At 41.1% G+C, this 24,593-nt stretch overlaps 1 protein-coding gene across 2 annotated transcripts in view; it reads right to left on the minus strand.

Moving 5' to 3' along the window:
* LOC127643780 (uncharacterized) overlaps positions 1-24,356 on the minus strand; it is a 33,764-nt gene extending 9,408 nt beyond the window's left edge. Inside the window, exons 1-11 of one of the 2 annotated variants that reach the window (XM_052126657.1) lie at positions 24,305-24,356; positions 22,612-22,686; positions 19,134-19,175; positions 18,387-19,017; positions 15,619-17,906; positions 15,473-15,504; positions 3,466-3,537; positions 3,172-3,358; positions 2,918-3,037; positions 2,627-2,808; positions 645-803 (exon numbers count right to left, since the gene is read on the minus strand). In XM_052126657.1, the coding sequence (XP_051982617.1) occupies positions 645-803; positions 2,627-2,808; positions 2,918-3,037; positions 3,172-3,358; positions 3,466-3,537; positions 15,473-15,504; positions 15,619-17,906; positions 18,387-19,017; positions 19,134-19,175; positions 22,612-22,633 (3,735 nt within the window). In that variant the 5' untranslated portion in view covers positions 22,634-22,686; positions 24,305-24,356. Of the gene's footprint in view, positions 1-644; positions 804-2,626; positions 2,809-2,917; positions 3,038-3,171; positions 3,359-3,465; positions 3,538-15,472; positions 15,505-15,618; positions 19,018-19,133; positions 19,176-22,611; positions 22,687-24,304 lie in introns of both variants that reach the window. The other variant, XM_052126656.1, reaches the window with a different exon arrangement.
* Positions 24,357-24,593: the final 237 nt, after the last annotated feature.

Raw genomic sequence — 24,593 nt, forward strand, 5'->3', positions numbered from 1 at the left:
ATGTAAGCATAGTTCTAGCAGGAAGACTCACAGCTGTACTTTATCACGCCATTGTCTAGCTAGCTCCTTAACCAATCATACACTAGCCCTTGCTTTAAAAGTCTGCTAACAAGCTATCACTTCGCTGTTTCAGTGTGACAACGCAGCAACCTCCACCTCCCCACCAGCAAAAGTTGAGTCCCGTCCTGCTCGGGGGTAGTCTCCTCGCCCCCTTCCTTGTATCTCTGGCAGGATCTGAGGGTCCGAGTATGAACCACCAGATGGGTCTTATGCCAAAAAGACACGTTTCATCATTATTTCATCAAATACTTGCCATGTTTATTTCACTTAAGTCTGCGAGTCGTTTCTGATAGAGGTGCAGTTCTTTATGAAACTGAAAAAGCGAAGACTGATGGCTTCAACAGAACTATTTACCATTGATTAACAGCCTCAGAGCTCATGGTAGGTCTGTCTTTATCTGTTATCTGTAAAAATCAATTCCCTCTTTCACTCCATTGATTCTTATTATCTGCATTTACTGTCTGAGCATCCTTTATCCTTTCAATATGTCTGGATTGTATGGTTACTAGCCATGAGCTTTAAGCTCCTACACCACACAGTATAAATGACAACTGTCTTACCTGTTGTCTGACCTGTTCTCTTACCTCTGGTGGGCTGCTGGTTTGCATGAGAGCGAATGTTGACAGATGATCACAGGAACACACAGTGTGGCTGCTGTTGGTCTTTACAACAGAACAACCATCTACAATCCACTCTCTGATATTCCAGTACACACAGAATAGAGAACCGTTGGGGTCAGACTCCTTTACAAAGGCAGAACATTCATAAAATGTTAGACTTTATCTTCTAGGAATTTGTCAACTGTTAGTATTCTCTCATCTGATTATATATTTTTTTCATCAAAGCTGTATCTTGCACACACAAAAGAGGAATCAATAAAGGCCCTTTCACAGTGATTTTTCACAGCGATGAAGACAAAGCAGTGGTGGCTCCTCAGAGGAGGCAAGGGAGGCTAACCCTTACCATTTATTCAAAATGAACGTTACAATAAAATTGAAAAAATTCACAGTTATTTTAATTGATTTACTTACTAACATAAATAACTCAAATACCTTTAATGGAAAACATTTTTTTTTTTTTTAATCTTTAGCACATATTGTGTCCATTAGTATTATTATTATTATTCCTCCCCAATGGGTGTCAATGGCAGCTCATAGAACCGTACATAGGTAAATTATTAAATTTGGCACACTGATAGAGGTGGGCATCAGTAGCCACCAGACAAATTTTAGGGTCTCTAGGTCAAACTCTATAGCACCACCACCAGTTAAAATATTCTCTTTCTTTTTGTTTATTACTTTTGAACCATTTTTCTTAGAAACACATTTATTTTTGCATCTGATTACTTTTCTCCTGACGAGTCCAATGGACCCCTTACATTAAAACTCCATTACAGTGACACCATCTTGGATTTTGACATTTACAGTTTAAACCTTTCTCACTCTTTAAACTTGGTCAGATTTTACCAAACAATGGCTCTAAATAATCTCCAGAATGAGCCACACAGATATAACTTTACTTCACTTTGATTTTTGCAATTGTTGAAAAATGACGGCATTGTGAATTTAACAAGGTCGACATGAAAAAAGATTCAAGGCTAAATCTCGGCAGCACTTTTTCCTATAAAAACAAAACTTTGTAGGCTTCATTAGGACATGGTCTCATGTACCATGCACAGTTTGGAGACAGTGCCAAAATTGTGTCAAAATTCTGCCACAAATGCTGTCAATTGAGCTTAACTTGTATTGAACCTGCAATGTTCCTTTAAAAGTTGAAAAATTGAATCGCGAATCATCCTTAAAGGTACTGTAAGCGATTTTAGCCATTCTAGAACTTCCAAGAACTGAGCTGTTGGATTAGCCACACCCCTTCTTTCCAAAACCCCGAAATTAATATTTTCTTTTTTTTTTTGCCATATTGTCCAGGCATAATAGAGTGTGCTTGGTTTATAGTATGTCTTTTATTTTCAAGGCTGTTGTGTTGTGTTCTTCCATTCTTTTTTCTAATTTCTTGTATTTTATTTGCCTTATATGAAAGCCGCACTTAGATACATATGTCTCTTCTCAAGACTCGATCATAACTATGAGTCAGACTGAAGATGGGTTTTGTTGTTTTTTGGAGCATAGCTGTAAACTAGCTTAAGATCTTATTTAAATGTAAAATAAGTGAAAGCTCTCTTTGTTTTTGATGCATTACCTCTTCAAATTGTCAGGATGGCTCATGTCATTGAATTAGCTCTAACTGGAAGGCCATAGCTCTGAGTGTTTTTACATTGATCTACTAATATACAAATCAAGTATACATTTTATACTTGATAAACTGTACTATGTTTCCAGCATATAATTCGGAAAGGATAGCCCTCCTCTTCAGTATTTACATAAATATTTATTTACCGTGCTATTAAACTGATTTTCCACAAAGTCCACTTTAGGATATTTGGGAAATTTTACTGATCAAACAAACTTGTGAACATTCAAAGTATTGTAAGCAAAATTCTGACTATTCTGATTGTCTCTAGACTTGTACACTGTGGTGTGCTGGAACATTAAAGATGAAGGTAACTCACTCTGATGTGTTTCAGGGTGAAGTTGACTGGTTTGGTGAGATATGTGTTGTCAGTTTTGGGAAGAGTTGCTGAGATCACAGTGGACATCATGGTTTTAACTGTGCCATCTGGTGTGTTGAAGAAGTCAGGTCTCAGTAGTTTCTCCATTGTGGTGTAGCTCATAAAAGCCACAGCAGCTGATTCTGTTACACAGACAGAAAGAGAAACAAATTAAATAGATTAATGAAGAAACCTGTAAGCAAAATTGGTTTAGAGAAATCATGTCTCCTTAGATTCACAATTTTTTTTTACTTGTTTTATGGTTGTTCTTGGCAATTCCAATAAGATCAATGTCCACAGAAGAATTTGTTGTGTCCAGCTGAGGGATTTGATTTAAGATGACATTTGGTCCAACCACGAAGACTTGAACCTCTAGTATAGAAACATACACAGAGATGCAGGGTTTTTAGATACTTAACATTTTGCATTTATTTTTAATTTTTAACAAAGAAATGCAATAAAACTATCTACACAAAAGCACATTCTGTAGTCGTGTCTTCACTTACCTAAATTGTCAAGAGTAAAACTGACATTGTAACTAGTTTCTGTTGGCTTCACCAGCATGGAGACAAGATTCTCGCAGTTTTTTAAAACACTGTTGCCTACTGACACTAGTTTATTTGGATCAGTTGATGATGAGATAAAAGTATTTTCTGAAGCTTTTAAGACCAAATCCAAGAGAGTTTTTACATCCTAATTTATTGATCAGAATTAAACAAGTTAATGGCAGTATTTCCACAAAGATAACATTACTATGTAAATCATGTATCTATGTAAATGACAGAGTCTTAAACACTTACGTTCAAAGGGAGCTCTGTAATGTTCTCTATATGGCCAAGAATTGTCTCCACACATATTCCTGAGACCTGACTCTGAAATCACAATTGAACTGATTTTTGAGTGCACTGTAGGAGGCAGTATGTGTTCATTGTGGTAGTGTTTTTAAAAATTAAAGGCAATGTAAATGTTCTTCTCAATGAAAGACACACACACGCGCACGCACACACACACACACACACACACACACACACGGGTGAATAATAGTATATTTGTTCACCTTCTGATAATTTGTCATTGAGATTGTTTGAAAATATGCTCCTTAGCCTCTATATATATAGTATACTACTATTGCTGCTGCTGAGCAAGCGAGAGACTTAAAATGAAAATCAGCCCATTTAGACACCCCCCACAGATTTAGCCACCAAGCCCCCCCGGCCCAGGCACACCAATTAGTAAGGTAAGGATGTTTGCGCTGCAAGTACATAGAAATATTTATATTTATGCATTTGGCGGACACTTTTATCCAAAGCGACTTACAGTACAATTATTACAGGGACAATCCCCCCAGAGCAACCTGGAGTTAAGTGCCTTGCTCAAGGACACAATGGTGGTGGCCGTGGGGTTAGAACCTGTGACCTTCTGATTAACAGCCCTGTGCTTTAGCCACTACACCACCACCACTCCAGAAATAAAGACACTAAATTTAGATCCAGCACCACCTGGCATTATATTTAATAACAAAGTATGTTATTCGATCATTCTTTTTGGGCATCAATAAGGTTTTTAGGTCTGACGTAGTGTTCAAAGGCTGCTGAAGACCAACGACCCAATTCTTTGAGGGTAGAAGTTGGCACTTTAGGCATGGCTCTAGTGGCTGCGACGATCCTGAAGGAGTAAGGAGTGTAGGCTTCAGCACTGAGGCCACATAGGTGACACAGCTGCTTCAAATTGGAGACGAACCAGGAGCTGGTCATGGGGGTTGCCGTTGGCCATGACAAACAAAGGGTGTTAGGTGCCATGCAACGCAGTGTTAGCAGAAACCAGGACATAGACCAGAGAGGGCAGAAGGTAGAGTTAGGGTATAATGGATAAGGGGAAAATTTTGTTTGATTAGTTTTTGAGTGCTTTAAGAGTAAGGTAAATTGTAGATACCTTATGTTACCCTCATGTAAATACTCGCTGCTTCCAAATAAGAAGAGAGAGATTTTAGTCTATGACTGTTTGGCAGAAAGGGGTGCAAGTCAGGCCAAAACCATGGGTGTCAGGGCAGAGTATCCAGAAATCCTGACATTTGAAATGGGAATGCATGTAGCTTTGAGAATAAATGTTTTCATGACAAAGATCCAACAGAGACACATAGTTAAGCAATTGATAAAAGGAACTGCTGACTGGCCTTTATTAATGATATTAACTGCTGCTTGGTTATGGCATAGAACAGTAATCTTTTTGGGGCACCATTTATCGCCCCAAATCATACATGCTATAACTATGGGGTAGATTTGAAAAGCACTGTAGATTTAATATCGGAAGGTAGGCTGAGAATCTCATGTTGCCATTTGTCGGCGAACCACTGATTACCGAAAAATCTGCCATACCTAATGGAGAGGGTAATGTCAGTGAAGAACTGTAGTGAGGTGGAGGGTCAAAGTTTTTGTTATAGAAAAATGAAATCCTGTTCCATTCCTTTAATAGGGGGGTCCAAAAATAAGGGTGAGCCTTTTCCTAGTGTGATAGTATCATTGAGATTAGGGACGTTTTTTTACAGATCTAGTAGTCTAGAAATAAATGTGCGACCCTGGGGAATGATGCACATAGTGAAATTGAGGTGTCCTAGCAGGGACAGTAAATCTCATTTAAAAAAGGTAGATGACAGGATTTGTGAAATGTGGTTGAGCTTCTCGACGGGGAGCGAAGCTTACATAGCTTCACTATCTAAGGTGATGGCCAGAAATTTGATGGTGGTGGCAGTGCCGAAAATGTTCTCTGCTGAAAGGGGGATGTTGAGGTTAGGGAAAAGTTCCTTGAGTTTAGAAATACTGTGATCTGGAGGGGAGTGCTGGAAATCAACTACTAGAAAATCATCTAGAAGGTGGAGGACAAAGGAAACTTTCTTGTGGCTATACATATGGGATTAATTCGAAAAGAGGGAAAAGAAGAGAAGCAAAAGGGATGATCAAATAACCCTTTGGCTAATTCTTTTTGTATTACTGTATTGACTACGTTGGGTTCTTTTAATGCTGACATGAGGTTTGTGAGGGGATGAAACTGAGCTCAGCTAATAATCCTTAAATGAGACCAGTAATGAGGAAGTTAACAAAACATTGATTAGGATGATGGGATAAATTCTTAGAGAAATCTTGGACGTTGATTGGCAAAGAAAAAAAGGGGGACCAGAGAGTGTGTGCCAACTACAGGGGTATCACACTTCTCAGCCTACCTAGTAAAGTTTACTCCAAGGTGCTGTAGAGGAGGGTTCGGCCAATTGTCGAACCTCGGATTGATGAGGAACAATGCAAGTTCCATCCTGGCAGTGGAACGATGGACCAGTTCTGTACTCTCGCAAGGATCCTGGAGGAGGCCTGGGAGTATGCTCATCCGGTCTACATGTGGATCTGGAGAAGGCGTTTTACCGGGTCCCCCGGGAGATACTGTGGGAGATGCTGCGGGAGTACGGGGTGGGAGGGGTCCCTTCTTAGGGTGATCCAATCCCTGTAGGCTATGTCCAAAGCGAGAGCTGTGTCCGGGTTCTCGGCACGAAGTCGAGTTCGTTCCATGTGGGGGTTGGTCTCTGCCAGGGCTGCGCTTTGTCACCAATCCTGTTTGTGATATTCATGGACAGGATATTGAGGTGTAGTCGGGGTGGGGAAGGGGTGCGGTTCGGAGGGCTGGGGATCTCATCACTGCTTTTTGCAGATGATGTGGTCTTCATGTCATCATCGGTCCGTGTCCTTCAGCTCTCACTGGATCGCTTAGCAGTCGAGTGTGAAGCTGCTGGGATGAGGATTAGCACCTCTAAATCTGAGGCCATGGTTCTCAGCAGGAAACCGATGGAGTGCGTACTCCGGGTAGGGAAGGAGGTATTGCCCCAAGTGAAGGTGTTCAAGTATCTCGGGGTCTTGTTCACGTGTGAGGGGACAATGGAGCGGGAGGTTGGCCGGAGAATCTGGGCAGCGGGGGCGGTATTGCACTCGCTCTATCGCACCGTTGTCACGAAAAGAGCTGAGCTGGAAGGCAAAGCTCTCGATCTACCGGTCAATTATTGTTCCTACCCTCACCTATGGTCATGAAGGCTGAGTCATGAACAAAAGATCTAGGTTGCGAGTACAAGCGGGTTTCCAAAATGGGAGTACCAAAATGGGTTTCTTCAGAAGGGTGGCGGCCTTCTCCCTTAGAGATAGGGTGAGGAGCTCAGTCATCCATTAGGAGCTCAGAGTAAAGCCGCTGCTCCTTTGTGTAGAAAGGAGCCAGTTGAGGTGGTTTGGGCATCTGGTAAAGATAACCCCTGGAGGCCTCCCTAGGGAGGTGTTTCAGGCACGTCCAGCTGTGAGGAGGCCTCGGGGAAGACCCAGGATTAGGTGGAGAGATTACATCTCCACACTGGCCTGGTAACGCCTCGGGGTCCCCCAGTCAGAGCTGGTTAATGTGGCTCGGGATAGGGAAGTTTGGGGTGCCCTGCTGGAGCTGCTGCCCCTCTGTCCCGACTTTGGATAAGCGGTTGAGGATGGATGGATGGATGATAGGCGAAGAAGGATGTTTATTCATATTTTTAAAGATTTGGGAGGAGCTTTGAACCTGCTGGGACAAACATTTTGTATGTATGGGCACACTGATTCGTTGTAATTAATACAGGTTGGTATTGTATGCAAGCTGAAGAATTCATCTGGCTAGAAGGACTGCTTACCAATTGACACAGAGCTCTGCTCAGTCCAACCAACCTGCCCCTGGGACAGAAGTTAACAGAATGGGAAAATGAACCACAGACTGAGCAGCCTTATGGCCAGTAAAAAGTCTACTGAACAGTTCAAGATCTATGATGGACCAATCCAGTTTGATATTGAAGCACTGAATGTACATAGCTGCCTTAGCTGAAAAGGACATGCTATTCGAATAAAAGAAAGGCGCTGTAGTTGAGAGCCAGGTCAGAAATAATGTCTAAATAGGTGTCTAGCTCAGATCTCCTCTCTGGGAAAACCTCACACATCATATCTCTATAAATGGCAAAAGCCAAATTAAATTCTGCTAGTGACAGACTCTTAGATAGTCTTTGGTTGCGTTTTTTGAGAACAATTAGAATATCCCCACAGTCTACAATGCGTTTTTCTAAGACCCCTGATGCACATAGCAGAATTTTGACAAGGTTTATGTCATTTCCTTAAATAATCTGTCTCCTCAGGCTGAGAGGAATAGCTGCTGCCAGTGGAATGAAGGGAGTCCCAGTAGATGGCGCAGGAATGTCTGTAGTGAGGCTATAAGTCATTTGGGAAAACCCTGGGGATTCCGAGGGAGGAGCTGAGAGAGGAACATGAAGAGACGATGAGGAAAGTGTGTTAGGTTTTTCCAGCGTGGAAACTCTGTTATCCAGACGATTGATTGAATCCTTGATCTCGAAAAGAGCTGCGAGTACGGGGTCCATAGAGTCTAATGGGTCAGAGCGGGGCCGTTTGGCTGGAAAAGTGGGATCATTAGCTTTAGCCGGGACAGAGCTGGGTGGTGGGGGAAGAGTCGGAATGCAGTCAGTAAAGGAGAGAAAAAAGTTTCTTTCCCTTGGGGGATAAACCGGTTGGAGGAGTTATGCCATGAAGTGTTCCAAGATCTTAGATACGGGGCAGTTGGAAATGGAAGCATATTGTTGTGCAAGTCGGGCACTCTGGCATTTAGAGTGTGAGGAGAGATGATCCGCTTCGACACATAAACTGTCTGGGATCTCAGTGTCAAGATCTGATGTCGTAGGGTGAGATACCTCTGAACTAGCGAGAGGAGGCTAGAGATAACAATAGGACTAAAAAAAGTGCTCTCCGGGTTGAGCCTGGCAAATATATTGGTGGCGTATAAGGACTGGTGGTGGAGTAGTGGGCTAAAGCACATAACTGTTAATCAGAAGGTCGCTGGTTCGATCCCCACAGCCACCACCATTGTGTCCTTGTGCAAGGCACTTAACTCCAGGTTTCTCTGGGGGGATTGCCCCTGTAATAAGTGAACTGTAAGTCGCTTTGGATAAAAGCGTCTGCCAAATCCATAAATGTAAATGTAAATATTAGATAGAGAAGATAAGGAGTGGAGTTTGACTTGCTACTCCAAATAGCTAGAAGGGAACCAAAAAGAGGTTCATGGCTGAACTATGTATATATGCTTAACATTTAATTTTTACAATATGCATGCTCAAAACTATTTTTAAGATTTACAAATTTCATATATTTTCTATAAAATTGCAATTAGTTATCTTTAATGGAATTAAATGAATAAGTTAATTTTAAGTTACATTTTATGGGAATTTGTTATTACATTATTGCTTAAAAAAATGAACATATATGTATATATATAATAATGATAATGTCATCAATAACTTGCTATATACCTTTTAAATGTAAAATAATAATAATAAAACTAAGAAATTAGCTATATGCAGTGTGTAGTCCATGCCATGTTTTGGAGGTGATCGATTCAAATGTACCACTTTAACTATTCCTATTTCCATGGTAATAAATGACTTCTCATCTGTAATTGGTGGATTTGAGTGTGTTTGTTTGTTTGTGTGTGTGTGTGTGTGTGAGGGGGCAAACAACCCCCTACCTCCTCGTGGAGCCGGACGGGCAACGCTGTCGTGGACAGTGATGTGGGGGGAGGTCCAATTCCGATTGGCCTTTCCTCCTCATAGCGTTTGTAACCACCACAGCGGCCAAATGGGGTCTCTGGAGGGGTACGAGGGGCTGGTAACCCCTCCACCTTTTTAATTAACTACCACAAATCTACGATGTAAAGAACTTAACCTTGTGCCAGAGGTCCCTGGGGGACAGGTGTCTATGATGTCTCCTGACCAATCCTCATTTTGTGGAGTCAGGAGACTGAATTCTTACCCTCGTGGCTCCTCCAGAAACAACAAAAAAAGTGAGAATTTCATCATCACCTGTGACTGGGTTTGGCATCGTCCCCCAATCCTACAGATGTCGAGGGAAAATGGGCAAGGTTTAGGACTGTGGCTCATACAGCTGCAATGTTTGCTTTGGGTACATGGTCCAGACCTCTCCAAAGACTCTGGCTGACAGAGGAGGTGTTCAAACTGGCTGAGAAAAAGCGACAGGCCCACTCTCATCAGCTACAGCATCCCATGTCAGAGAATGAGGAGGCTTACCGTAGCCTTTGCTCTGAGGTTCGGAGAGCCGTGAGGTGCTGCAAGAATAGGTGGTGGTCGCATGTTGCTGAGGGGATAGAGTCTGCCTCGGCGGCCCATGATCACACATCGCTCTTTAATTACATCAAAAAAGTAATCTGTAATGCCACACCTATTACCATCATTAGGGGAAAGAACGGTGATCCAATCTCTGACCCCCAGGAACAGGTTTTCAGATTTGCTGAGCATTAGCTGAGGAAATCCCTCAGCCAGGAAAACAACGTGGAACAAAGTGGAGATGACCCTGCTAAGGAGTGGTTGGCTGAGGTGCCATCTGTTGAGGAAGTATTGAAAGCGATCCAGAGTCTGAGAACGGGAAAGGCACCGGGCAGAGATGATCTCCCTGGCGAATTGCTGAGGGAGGTTGGCGTTTGTGCACAGACTGCCCTACATGACATCATAACAACAGTCTGGACCACTGGATGGGTTCAGCAGGATTGGAAGGATGCCCTGGTGGTCCCCCTCTTTAAGAAGGAGGACCGCAAAGACTGTAACAACTACAGGGGTATCTCACTCCTCAGTGTGCCGGTAAAGGTCCTGGCAAGGTTTATTCAATATCGCCTCGCTAGGCACACTGAGGAGAGGCTTGCGGAGCCCCAATGTGGTTTCAGGAAAGAGCGGCCCTACATGGATGCCATATTTTCTGTCCGTCTGCTACAGCAGAGGTGTAGGGAATTCCAAAAAGACCTACATCTCTGGTTTATTTATGTTATCAAGGCCTATAATACCATCAGTAGGCCTGGGCTCTTGGTCGTTCTTTGTGCTTTCGGAGTCCCTCACCCTCTGCTCATGAGCATTAAGGACCTTCATGATGGTGGGCGGGCCCAGGTAAAACTACGTGGCTGAGAGTCAGAGCCATTCCCTGTACACCTTGGGGTGCGACTATTTCGACCATGTAGTTCATGAAGCCTTCATTGGCTGTACCGAAGGAATTTCCATCTAGTTCATATACAATGGGAGGCTGATCGATGCCTGGGTGCAGTCAAGGGATGGTTCCCTATTGCTCAACCATGTTATGTATGCCGATATAATTAAATTAATGCTCACTCAAAGGAGGAGTTGGGGTGCTGCTGCTGAACCTGGAGCTTGCCACTAAGAGGTAGGGCCTTACATCAGCCCCACCAAAACTAAGCACCTGCCTTGGTACTTTGTGCCATCGGACACTCCACCCCCCAACTTCCAATTGGTGATAGAGCAGTTGTGGAGAGAGTGGAGAGTTTTCCATACCTGGGCAGTGTGCTCATGACCGGCTCTGGTTTAGCAGCGGAGATCTCACTCCGAATCAGTTGAGCGCCATTATCTTTTCATCGGTTGCGCAATGCTGTATGGAAGCTTCCTGGTCTGTCGCTCCGCACAAAGCTTCAGGTCTTCTCGGCCATGGTCATTCCCTCCCTTCTCTATGCTTGTGAAACATGGACCCCGTTAATGGAACATCTTCACGGGTTAGAAACATATAGGCTGTCTTGCCTACGATCCATCCTGTGTTTAACCAGGCTGGATTGTGTGAGAATCTCACAAATCCTTGAAAGATCTGGACAAAGTCCCATCAATGAGCTCCAGAAGCCCACATGCTCAGCCACCACATGCATAAACAGCTTTTGTTTGGCCAGATTGAGGGGGCTATATGGGCACAGCATGGGCTAGAGGGGAGATGGTGTAATGTGGTACAGGATGATGAGGAGCTGAGTGGACTTGCCGCTGACTGTTACCAACGGTGTCAAGATTGGCCTCTGTTGAGGAGGCTCGTCTACTAGGCAGTTGGAGGCAGTCGCCCTCCAACAACAACGGAGGGCAGAGGAGCGACGCTCACAATAACGAGTGGAGTGCCGGATTGCTAAAGCACAGCAAGTTGGCACAGTAGGGGGCACAGGTGGTCCATCAGCCAGTCGTCTCAGTCAGTCGACCCGTGGCATCAGGGTCTGCCCCATGACCTCCAGCCAGCAGGCTTTCGACGCTTCACATGGCCTCAAGGTGCACATAGCCTGGCACAAGTGTCATGGTGATGTCACCGCCATTTAGTGGCGAATGGCGGTTGTTGTTGTTGTAGTTGTATGAGGAGGGAGGGGACGGGAAGTTTCATATTTTTTAATCGGAGATGTGGAACGATGGCAAAAAGACATCTTAATTTACTGGATTATTTTAGACAGGGCCCAACGTCTGAAACCAAACAAGCAAGAGAAATTATAGATACCACTGAGAGTAAAGGTGCAAGTTCATTGACTAATGATGTTAACACAAAGCAAGAAACAACCTCCAAGGAACAGAGCAAGTCTACAAATGTGGAATGCTCTGGCCGGTTGGGGGAAGAAGCATGTGGAGGTGAGCAGACAAACACTGGAGAAGGTCAAAGAATGGGGGCAATATGGGCCAAAGCAGAGTTTAAAAAAAAAGACATAATATGCTTGGCTTGTCATGGAGGGGTCACATCTGAGCTGTGCTGTTTGCAAAAAGGTTTGATGCCTGGGTCCCAAAAAATGAGTGGGGATGAAACTGGCGAATGATTTGGTGACATGCTCTGTAACGTCTTCTGCCACAGATCTTAAAAAAGGGGGCACACTTAGGAAAAAATATTTTAAACATTCTTAGATGATGGCACACACTGCAGCACTTAGCATTCTCGAAAAGGCAAAAGAAGACTTGTTACAAAAAACAATAATAAATAACCTATCCGATAAAGTGAACACTACTGCAAGAATATTTCGGACAGCCTACAAGGAAGCGAAGCGCCACAGACCAGCGTATGGCTTTGAGAGTGAAGTTGATTGCCAGGAGTTATATGGTCTCGACATGGGAAGAATTCTGCACTCTAATGTGGCATGTGCAAACATATAAAGCCATATTTCACTTGAAATGAAAATACATTATTTGAAAAGATTGTTGACTCCTAAGATTGGTCTCATGCTTGATGAAGCAACTTGCTTGAGCAGAAAGAGTGCTTTAATAATTTACATCTGGCATGGAGTCGCCTGAAAAAGATTTTGTTGAGCTTGTTGAACTTGAAGACCTAAGTGCCCATGGAATTTTTGATCAACTTTTACGTGCCTTAGATGGTGTTAATTTTACACAGGATTTTCTGTCTAAAACACTAATAGGGCATGCATCGCTCCACACCTCCACAATTTCATCGCTTCTATTTCTCTGCCTTGTTGGACCCCCACTATCTCAGTTTATCCCCATTCCATTTGTGATGTCATGAATTTCAAAAAGACACAGGACTACAAAAGACACCAGAAGCAAAGTACGAAATAGAGAAACAGAGGGGAAAGCAATGTCTGTTTTATGGTCTATTTTAAACAACTAAAAGGAAAGGTAAAAGCCGCATTATCTTTATTTACTGTGGCATTGCTTGTGTTGATTCGATTGTTTATTCTGTTTTTTTTTTTCATGTGCAAGCTGTAATAAAAGCAACTTATGCAAGCTGTTAATCACTTGAGTTGGTCTGCTAATGTGAATGCGCTAATATTCCGTTACTTATCCCTCCCCTAGACACTTGCCGGATTGGTCAAATACAAATTAAGCACTGATGTGCTCCCTAGACATTTTCATTTAGAGAACTTATTAAAATGAACCCCGATTATTAAGACACAAAGCCCTAAATATGCTACAACTGTTCTCTCCTACAAAAATATATAGTTAGAAATACATAAAATTTTTTCGTTATTTAAAAAATCCTCAAAGTTTTTACAGAATTTGAACTACGAAGGCAGCCATTATTTTTGCGCGTGCAATGCATTCTGGGTCGATGACGCATATTGGTTGTGTCGGTTGTGTTCAGAACAGAGAGAGGTGAGCTAATGGCGCTAAGTTTAACTGTAGCTACATCCGAAAAGTGAATATAATGCCACATTGTGCAGCGTTTGGTTGTAATTTCCAGTCCAAAGGCAACAGGGGGAGTGATGTAAGCCTCCACTCCTTTCCAAAGGAGAAGAAAATAAGAAAAGAGTGGGAAGTTGCCTGCGGACGAGTACAACTCCCTAAAGACCCACGGCTGTGTTCCCGTCACTTCAGCCCTGATGCGTTTGAGGCATTTAGTCGGCTAAAAGAGCTCACAGGTGCAGCTAGTTACAAGCGAAGACTAAAACCAAATGCCGTGCCTTCAATTTTCCCCCACAAGAAGCATAGCAAGCGTCCGCGCATAGCGAGTGAAAGCCGCGCTAACAAACGACAAAGGCAAGCGACTCTGGACACTCTACTGCTAGGATGTACAAACCCGCTCCTGCAGTCGCGGAAGACGAATCATCGGACACTACGCCGATCATGGAGGTAACCGACAATCCACCAGATGCTGTTAATGAATCCACTGTAACGTTAGGCCTACAGTGTTCTCCTAGTATGGTTGATGCAGCAACGCAGATGGATGTTAACCAGTCGGATGCAGCGGTACAGTGGCCAGCTGATGTGGACTACCCGGTAAAAAAGGACCATAGTTACACAGGTAAACATGAAATTGAGATGGGCAAAAGAAATATACACTAACAATTGGAGAGGGAAAAAATAGTGCAAATCAGAATTATCTGAGATTTACGATTTTAAATATGTAGTTCAAGGCAATTCAATAATTAATGAATAACTGCAGTTCATTATTAATAACAATTTTGTAATTGTAAGATTAAAAATGTAGAGGTAGATGAGCAGAACAGTGTTGACTTGGTTCGGGGGGCGGGGGTATTTCTGTGTGTAGTGACTTCTTGGTGAAAATAAAGCTAACGATGGCGGTAGATGACTTATTAAATTATTTATACCGATAGTACGATCGTCTGCTCTATACTTAGCCTACCCAGGACAGCTGCTGACAAAAAGTGGAGCTCTTTACAGCAAACGCTCTCGTTCTCGCTTGGCATGGGCAAGCAGTAGCCGCACAGACACCATCTGTTTTGCCCTACTCTCGCTTCCTCAACTCTCTGATAATCTTGAGTGGGCCTATCGTCGTCCGCGTTATTCTCCTGATTTAAGCCTACAGTGCGCTCGGGTTCAAACTGAAAAGGCTGAACGGCAGACGTGTTCATCTCGCTACCTGTCAAAACGTAGCTAGCTAGCCGGTACGTTGGAAAACGAATAACCGAAGCTGCTAGAGCGGCTAGGCTACAACCAGGCAACAACCTATACACGTCACTACCCAGAATGCATTGAGACGTAAATAAATGTGGCGGCCTACGAGTGAACGGATTTTCGGCTTTTTTTAATAAAAACAAAAACATTTGGAGTTTTTTTGTATCACCTTTTTATAGCTGACGCCCAATTTAATCTTATAAGGCCAACATGCTGCACTAATCGGGGTACCCTTTAACATATTGTGTTCCCTTCAATTGATTAATTACATCTTCAATTGGCTCTTAAAAAATTCTTAATACAGTCTTCAATTTCGCTTCATAAAACCAGCAGAACAAGATAAACAATGACCAGTTTATGTAGAAATCCATGGTAAATTTAAGGCCTCACATTTCCTGCAAGTGTAGGCCTACATTACATGTGTTACCAATGATATTAGAGCAAAATAACTGTCTCTAGACCATTGAAATGTTGAAAATGAAAGCACTCCACAAGTCATCAATTAATCTTTACTTATAGCGCTATTGTTTGGAGAGTTATTGATAGGATCTGGTTTTCTAAATTTTAGTAACTTATGTTAACCTACTTACCCTGCATTCTTCCAGCAGTGTCATATTTATGCCTAGAATGACAAAATGCATCATAGACATGCCATTAATAAAAGACAAAGTGAAAAACAAAAAACAACAACAAAGAAAAAAAATGTCATGTCATTCCAGTGCAATAACATGCTCACCTGCTGTAAGGAGACTGGGATATTCTGTGGCTTCATTGTTGTCAGTAGTGCAGAAGCACATGGAAGTGGGACTGATGCATTCACAGGTGTATTTATCACCATAGCACCAGCTGTCAGAGTTCCAGCAGAATTGATAATCTTTTGTGTAAGAAAAATATGGAGCATTTGCACTGCAGTACATGCGGTACTGATCACCGGTGCAGATGTACATGTCGTTATAAAGTCCACATTTATAGACTGGACTAACTGCAGCAGTGATAATGGAGTTATTGTCATAATTCTGGCAAAAGCAGGAAGAGGACGTATTGGCACCATAACATCTACAGGTGTTCCCATTGCCACGACAGTCACAGCCATTATAATTACTGCACTGGTGGTAATATTGTGCATCATGAAAATAGTGTGTACTTGTGTTGCAGTGCATGCGATACTGAGCACTAGTGCAGATGAACATGTCATTAAAAAGCTGACACTCATAGGCCGGACGAACTGCTGCTGTGATAGTGATGTTATTGCTGTAATTATCACACGAGCAGGAAGGGGAAGTGGGACCGTAGCATGAACAGGTGTATTTATCACCATCACACCAGCTGCCAGAATTCCAGCAGAATTGATAATCTGTTGTGTAATAAATATCAGATGCATTTGCACTGCAGTACATGCGGTACTGAGCACCGGTGCAGATGTACATGTCATTGTAAAGTCCACATTTATAGACTGGACTAACTGCAGCAGTGATAATGGAGTTATTGTCATAATTCTGGCAAAAGCAGGAAGAGGACGTATTGGCACCATAACATCTACAGGTGTTCCCATTACCACGACAGTCACAGCCATTATAATTACTGCACTGGTGGTAAAATCGTTCGTCATGAAAAGAGTGTGTACTTGTGTTGCAGTGCATGCGGTACTGAGCACCAGTGCAGATGAACATGTCATTAAAAAGCTGACACTCATAGACCGGACGAACTGCTGCTGTGATAGTGATGTTATTGCTGTAATTATCACACGAGCAGGAAGAGGAAGTGGCACCGGAGCATTCACAGGTGTATTTATCACCATAGCACCAACAGTCAGAGTTCCAGCAGTATTGATAATCTCTTGTGTAATAAACATCAGACGCATTTGCACTGCAGTACATGCGGTACTGATCACCGGTGCAGATGTACATGTCGTTATAAAGTCCACATTTATAGACTGGACTAACTGCAGCAGTGATAATGGAGTTATTGTCATAATTCTGGCAAAAGCAGGAAGAGGAAGTACTGGCACCATAACATCTACAGGTGTTCCCATTACCACGACAGTCACAGCCATTATAATTTCTGCACCTGTGGTAATATCGCGAGTAATAAAAAGAGTGTGTACTTGTGTTGCAGTGCATGCGGTACTGAGCACCAGTGCAGATGAACATGTCATTAAAAAGCTGACACTCATAGACTGGACGAACTGCTGCAGTGATAGTGATGTTACTTCTGTAATTATCACACGAGCAGGAAGAGGAAGTGGGACCGTAGCATCTACAGGTGTATTTATCACCATAGCACCAGCTGTCAGAATTCCAGCAATATTGTTGATATTTTGTGAAAGAAAAGTCTGATGAATTTGCACTGCAGTACATGCGGTACTGAGCACCGTTGCAGATGTACATGTCGTTATAAAGTCCACATTTATAGACTGAACTAACTGCAGCGGTGATAATGGAGTTATTGTCATAATTCTGGCAAAAGCAGGAAGAGGAAGTACTGGCACCATAACATCTACAGGTGTTCCCATTACCACGACAGTCACAGCCATTATAATTACTGCACTGGTGGTAAAATCGTGCATCATGAAAATGGTGTGTACTTGTGTTGCAGTGCATGCGGTACTGAGCACCAGTGCAGATGAACATGTCATTAAAAAGCTGACACTCATAGGCCGGACGAACTGCTGCTCTGATAGTGATGTTATTGCTGTAATTATCACACGAGCAGGAAGAGGAAGTGGGACCGTAGCATGAACAGGTGTATTTATCACCATAGCACCAGCTGCCAGAATTCCAGCAGAATTGAAAATCTCTTGTGTAATAAATATCAGACGCATTTGCACTGCAGTACATGCGGTACTGAGCACCGGTGCAGATGTACATGTCGTTATAAAGTCCACATTTATAGACTGGACTAACTGCAGCGGTGATAATGGAGTTATTGTCATAATTCTGGCAAAAGCAGGAAGAGGAAGTACTGGCACCATAACATCTACAGGTGTTCCCATTACCACGACAGTCACAGCCATAATTACTGCACCTATGGTAAAATCGTTCGTCATGAAAAGAGTGTGTACTTGTGTTGCAGTGCATGCGATACTGAGCACCAGTGCAGATGAACGTGTCATTAAAAAGCTGACACTCATAGGCCGGACGAACTGCTGCTCTGATAGTGATGTTACTGCTGTAATTATCACACGAGCAGGAAGAGGAAGTGGGACCGTAGCATGAACAGGTGTATTTATCACCATAGCACCAACAGTCAGAATTCCAGCAGAATTGAAAATCTCTTGTGTAATAAACATCAGACAAATTTGCACTGCAGTACATGCGGTACTGATCACCGGTGCAGATGTACATGTCGTTATAAAGTCCACATTTATAGACTGGACTAACTGCAGCGGTGATAATGGAGTTATTGTCATAATTCTGGCAAAAGCAGGAAGAGGAAGTACTGGCACCATAACATCTACAGGTGTTACCATTACCACGACAGTCACAGTCATCATAATTACTGCACCTGTGGTAAAATCGTTCGTCATGAAAATAGTGTGTACTTGTGTTGCAGTGCATGTGGTACTGAGCACCAGTGCAGATGAACATGTCATTAAAAAGCTGACACTCATAGGCCGGACGAACTGCTGCTGTGATAGTGATGTTATTGCTGTAATTATCACACGAGCAGGAAGATGAAGTGGCACCGGAGCATTCACAGGTGTATTTATCACCATAGCACCAGCTGTCAGAGTTCCAGCAGAATTGATAATCTCTTGTGTAATAAACATCAGACAAATTTGCACTGCAGTACATGCGGTACTGAGCACCGGTGCAGATGTACATGTCGTTATAAAGTCCACATTTATAGACTGGACTAACTGCAGCAGTGATAATGGAGTTATTGTCATAATTCTGGCAAAAGCAGGAAGAGGAAGTACTGGCACCATAACATCTACAGGTGTTCCCATTACCACGACAGTCACAGTCATTATAATTACTGCACCGATGGTAATATCGCGAGTAATAAAAATCGTGTGTACTTGTGTTGCAGTGCATGCGATACTGAGCACCAGTGCAGATGAACGTGTCATTAAAAAGCTGACACTCATAGACTGGACGAACTGCTGCTTTGGATTCAGAGACGAATGTTAAACCTGAGGATTGGAAAAAATAATGATCATTGAATGAGAGATTCCAACAAAGAGACATTCTGCATTTCAATCTGCATTTGTTTACTAATTCAAAGCATGTGCAACTGTTTTACACTTACAAAACAAAACAGAGATGAATATCAACAGTCCCGGTGAGGAACCTGTCATAAAATAACAAATAAAAAATAAAATGTGAAAATATTCGTTTCTAAACTAAATCAAGAATAAAGACTCATCATTTTATTTTTTGTTTACATGATTGTGAGTTATATCACTGTTTCCCAACTACTGTGCCGCACACTAGTGTGCCTTGATAGATTGTAAGGTGTGTCGAGGAACATTTTTAAATTCCACAAAATAAATAAATGCTTGAAAAAAATCAAAAAAATTATTGCAGAGATCCAAACTCCTCACATTTTGGAGAAATTTGACCATAATCAGTCACTTTTGTGAATGTGAAGAGCAATGATTAATGTGCAGAAGTGAGTGATATTTATACGAGTAAAGGGTCATCACATGACTCGTGTCAGCGTTGAAGAATACATTGAAGTCTATGAAGCGAGTGATATTTATACGAGTAAAGGGTCATCACATGACTCGTGTCAGCACTGCAGAATACATTGAAGTCTATGAAGCGAGTGATATTTATACGAGTAAAGGGTCATCACATGACTCGTGTCAGCACTGCAGAATACATTGAAGTCTATGAAGCGAGTGATATTTATACGAGTAAAGGGTCATCACATGACTCGTGTCAGCACTGCAGAATACATTGAAGTCTATGAAGTGAGTGATATTTATACGAGTAAAGGGTCATCACATGACTCGTGTCAGCACTGCAGAATACATTGAAGTCTATGAAGCGAGTGATATTTATACGAGTAAAGGGTCATCACATGACTCGTGTCAACGCTGCAGAATACATTGAAGTCTATGAAGTGAGTGATATTTATACGTGTAAAGGGTCATCACATGACTCGTGTCAGCACTGCAGAATACATTGAAGTCTATGAAGCGAGTGATATTTATACGAGTAAAGGGTCATCACATGACTCGTGTCAGCACTGCAGAATACATTGAAGTCTATGAAGTGAGTGATATTTATACGAGTAAAGGGTCATCACATGACTCGTGTCAGCACTGCAGAATACATTGAAGTCTATGAAGTGAGTGATATTTATACGAGTAAAGGGTCATCACATGACTCGTGTCAACGCTGCAGAATACATTGAAGTCTATGAAGTGAGTGATATTTATACGTGTAAAGGGTCATCACATGACTCGTGTCAGTGCTGCAGAATACATTGAAGTCTATGAAGTGAGGGATATTTATACGTGTAAAGGGTCATCACATGACTCGTGTCAGCGTTGAAGAATACATTGAAGTCTATGAAGCGAGTGATATTTATACGTGTAAAGGGTCATCACATGACTCGTGTCAGTGCTGCAGAATACATTGAAGTCTATGAAGTGAGGGATATTTATACGTGTAAAGGGTCATCACATGACTCGCGTCAGCACTGCAGAATACATTGAAGTCTATGAAGTGAGTGATATTTATACGAGTAAAGGGTCATCACATGACTCGCGTCAGCACTGCAGAATACATTGAAGTCTATGAAGTGAGTGATATTTATACGTGTAAAGGGTCATCACATGACTCGTGTCAGCGCTGCAGAATACATTGAAATCTATGAAGTGAGGGATATTTATACGCGTAAAGGGTCATCACATGACTCGTGTCAGCGCTGCAGAATACATTGAAATCTATGAAGTGAGGGATATTTATACGCGTAAAGGGTCATCACATGACTCGCGTCAGCGCTGCAGAATACATTGAAGTCTATGAAGCGAGTGATATTTATACGAGTAAAGGGTCATCACATGACTCGCGTCAGTGCTGCAGAATACATTGAAGTCTATGAAGCGAGTGATATTTATACGAGTAAAGGGTCATCACATGACCCGCGTCAGCACTGCAGAATACATTGAAGTCTATGAAGCGAGTGATATTTATATGCGTAAAGGGTCATCACATGACTCGCGTCAGCGCTGCAGAATACATTGAAGTCTATGAAGTGAGTGATATTTATACGTGTAAAGGGTCATCACATGACTCGCGTCAGCACTGCAGAATACATTGAAGTCTATGAAGTGAGTGATATTTATACGAGTAAAGGGTCATCACATGACTCGCGTCAGCACTGCAGAATACATTGAAGTCTATGAAGTGAGTGATATTTATACGAGTAAAGGGTCATCACATGACTCGCGTCAGCGCTGCAGAATACATTGAAGTCTATGAAGTGAGTGATATTTATACGGGTAAAGGGTCATCACATGTCTCGCGTCAGCACTGCAGAATACATTGAAGTCTATGAAGTGAGTGATATACGGGTAAAGGGTCATCACATGTCTCGCGTCAGCACTGCAGAATACATTGAAGTCTATGAAGTGAGTGATATACGTGTAAAGGGTCATCACATGACTCGCGTCAGCGCTGCAGAATACATTGAAGTCTATGAAGTGAGTGATATTTATACGTGTAAAGGGTCATCACATGACCCGCGTCAGCACTGCAGAATACATTGAAGTCTATGAAGTGAGTGATATTTATACGTGTAAAGGGTCATCACATGTCTCGCGTCAGCACTGCAGATTACATTGAAGTCTATGAAGTGAGTGATATTTATACGTTTAAAGGGTCATCACATGACTCGCGTCAGCACTGCAGATTACATTGAAGTCCATGAAGTGAGTGATATTTATACGTTTAAAAGGTCATCACATGACTCGCGTCAGCGCTGCAGAATACATTGAAGTCCATGAAGTGAGTGATATTTATACGTTTAAAAGGTCATCACATGACTCGTGTCAGCGCTGCAGAATACATTGAAGTCTATGAAGTGAGTGATATTTATACGTTTAAAGGGTCATCACATGACTCGCGTCAGCGCTGCAGAATACATTGAAGTCCATGAAGTGAGTGATATTTATACACGTAAAGGGTCATCACATGACTCGCGTCAGCACTGCGGAATGGATTATGACAGAATTTTTACGACAATATACGTCAAAATGATGGACTATGAGAAAGTCTAACGCAAGCACTGTATGTGATTTTTTTTCTTTAAATGTTGTATAGCCAAATTTCAAACATTACATGTAAACACGTGACTAAGACAGACAGAAAACATGGAGAAGTTCTTGAAAAGGAAAAATATTGACGATGGTTAGCCTATGTGGGATAGTGGCGTGCCGTGGTTTTTTTTAGTCGTAAAAAGTGTGCCACGGCAGAAAAAAGGTTGGGGAACACTGAGTTATATAGTGGTTAATTTCTCCACAATTAAGTATTTTCTTTAATGTATTGAAGTATATGAATTCAGATATATATTTATAATTTATGTACTGTATATGATGTTTTGTACATTTGAGCATGCAATGTTAAAAGGAGGTGTAAACTCAGAAACTGCTGAACTTCTGGAATTTTTACAATGTCAATGTTGTTTAGTTCCTCAAAATGTTTTGTTCCAGAATAATTTTCGATATATATGTAGCTTACAATATACACTTTTAATAAAAAAACACGTAAAATACCTTTAACAATGATGGAAACCATTGTGAAATTTCACTGTTATTGTATCCACAAAACCAGATCAGATTTTGAGGTTCCTAAATACATTTGGAGATAAAACAAATTAGCTGTTGTGTGCCTTAACAGAAGTTTTTATTATTCTAACAGCTTTTATCTGGAACAATTATATTTTACAAAGCATTTATGAATTGACATGTTTCAGGATTTTAAAGAGACATTCAGTTAATAATTTAAAGCAGAATTTGTTCAGAATACAAAATGAAGCAAACTCATCATTATGTATAAATAAATAAATAATACCATTATAATATATCGCACCATACTTCTAGAATTTTTCACCTTTCAACAATCTTATTTTGCTGTACTATATGAACTGTCATGAACTTTAAAAATGCCACATTTCACCTTAATGTTACAGATTATTGCACCAGCTGATTTATGCTCGCTTGTTCAATCATTGTCTGTATGGTCTATATTCAGAGTCCCAATAACGTTTATTTATTGTTTTGTGAGTCATATATTGCTATTGCCAGGGTTGGGGAATATATGTAATGGGATTACGTATTTAAAATACAAAATATAAGTAACTGTATTCCACTACATTTACAATTGAAATCATTGGTAATTAGAATACAGTTACATTAAAATAGTGTTTTGATTACTGAAGAGATTACTTTGCATTTTATTGTCATTTTTTTTCATTTAATATTTAGTCCTTTCAGATGGAAAACATTTATGCATATAAATTATGCGATCTGAAGTGCATTTGAACAGCGGTGAAACACTTTCTTATGATGTGTTACATTCATACGAGCAGACAGAGAAGAAAGTTTGAAGTACGTTTGGAGCAGAAGAAATAGAAATAAACATTGTGTAAATTGTTGACTTTACGCTAAGCTAACATGCTATTTCTAGCCATTTTACATGCACATGTTACCAGACACCATCATATTTATTATCAAGAAAATTCACGTTGGATCATAATTTCTGTTTTTCTAGTAAGATCTTTGATATTAGGACAAAAATTATTTTATTGATCATCACTTTTGTATTATTAAAATCCTTAAAAAAATATCAGTTTGATTAATCTTGTTTTAGAAACACTGCATAAGAGATTTCGTTTTTTCAGAGAATGTATTTTTAACATGTGTATTTTGTCTTACTGCACTGACAGAGTTTGTGAAAAACAAGTGAAAAAATCTACCAGTGCTGAAGAAGTAATCCAAAGTATTTATAATACCTTACTGACCTGAGTAATCTAACGAACTATGTTACAAATGAAATTTTACAGCATGTAATCTCTAGTGGAACACATTTCAAAAGTAACCCTCCCAACCCAGGCTATTGCAATTTAATGTATGGTTAATGTATACAGCAAAGTTTCCTTTGAAATTAAATTAAAATGTTCTTTTTCTTTCAGTACAAGGATAAACTGACAATAAGACTGTCATTGACACGTCAAAATATGCTGCAATATGTTTGTTTTGAAGAGGCTAGTTTATCATCAATATTATTATCTGCTTAGATAATCTGTTAAATGATAGATTTATAAGTGATTTTTCCATCAAAACATGTTAAAATAGCAATTTAGGACATGCATCACACACAGCTAACAGCAAAATGCAAGTGTTGATAGATTAACAGTGTGATTTTTCTTATCTTTCATTGGAAATATGTATGTACAAATTATCTTACCTGATATGAGTTTACATGTAGTCTTATGTTCGATCAGGTCACTATATGTTAATATTTATTTGTGTCAAGAGTTTTTATAGAGCTGTTATCTGATCATCTTCATGATGTGGAAATTTTACCACATGTTTTGACAGAATAAGGAGGTCCATCTTCTGTTCAAAATTACATCTGTTCAATTTACAATTCAAATGCATCGGTATTAAAAAAGTGCATCTGTCTATGATATCTGTCAATATCAATGTCCATCTGATACGTGCAAAGTTTTTTGAGTTTTTGCTCCTCGGCAGTA

The sequence above is a fragment of the Xyrauchen texanus genome, chromosome 5, assembly GCF_025860055.1.
Source record: "Xyrauchen texanus isolate HMW12.3.18 chromosome 5, RBS_HiC_50CHRs, whole genome shotgun sequence".
NCBI classification, from domain to species: domain Eukaryota; kingdom Metazoa; phylum Chordata; class Actinopteri; order Cypriniformes; family Catostomidae; genus Xyrauchen; species Xyrauchen texanus.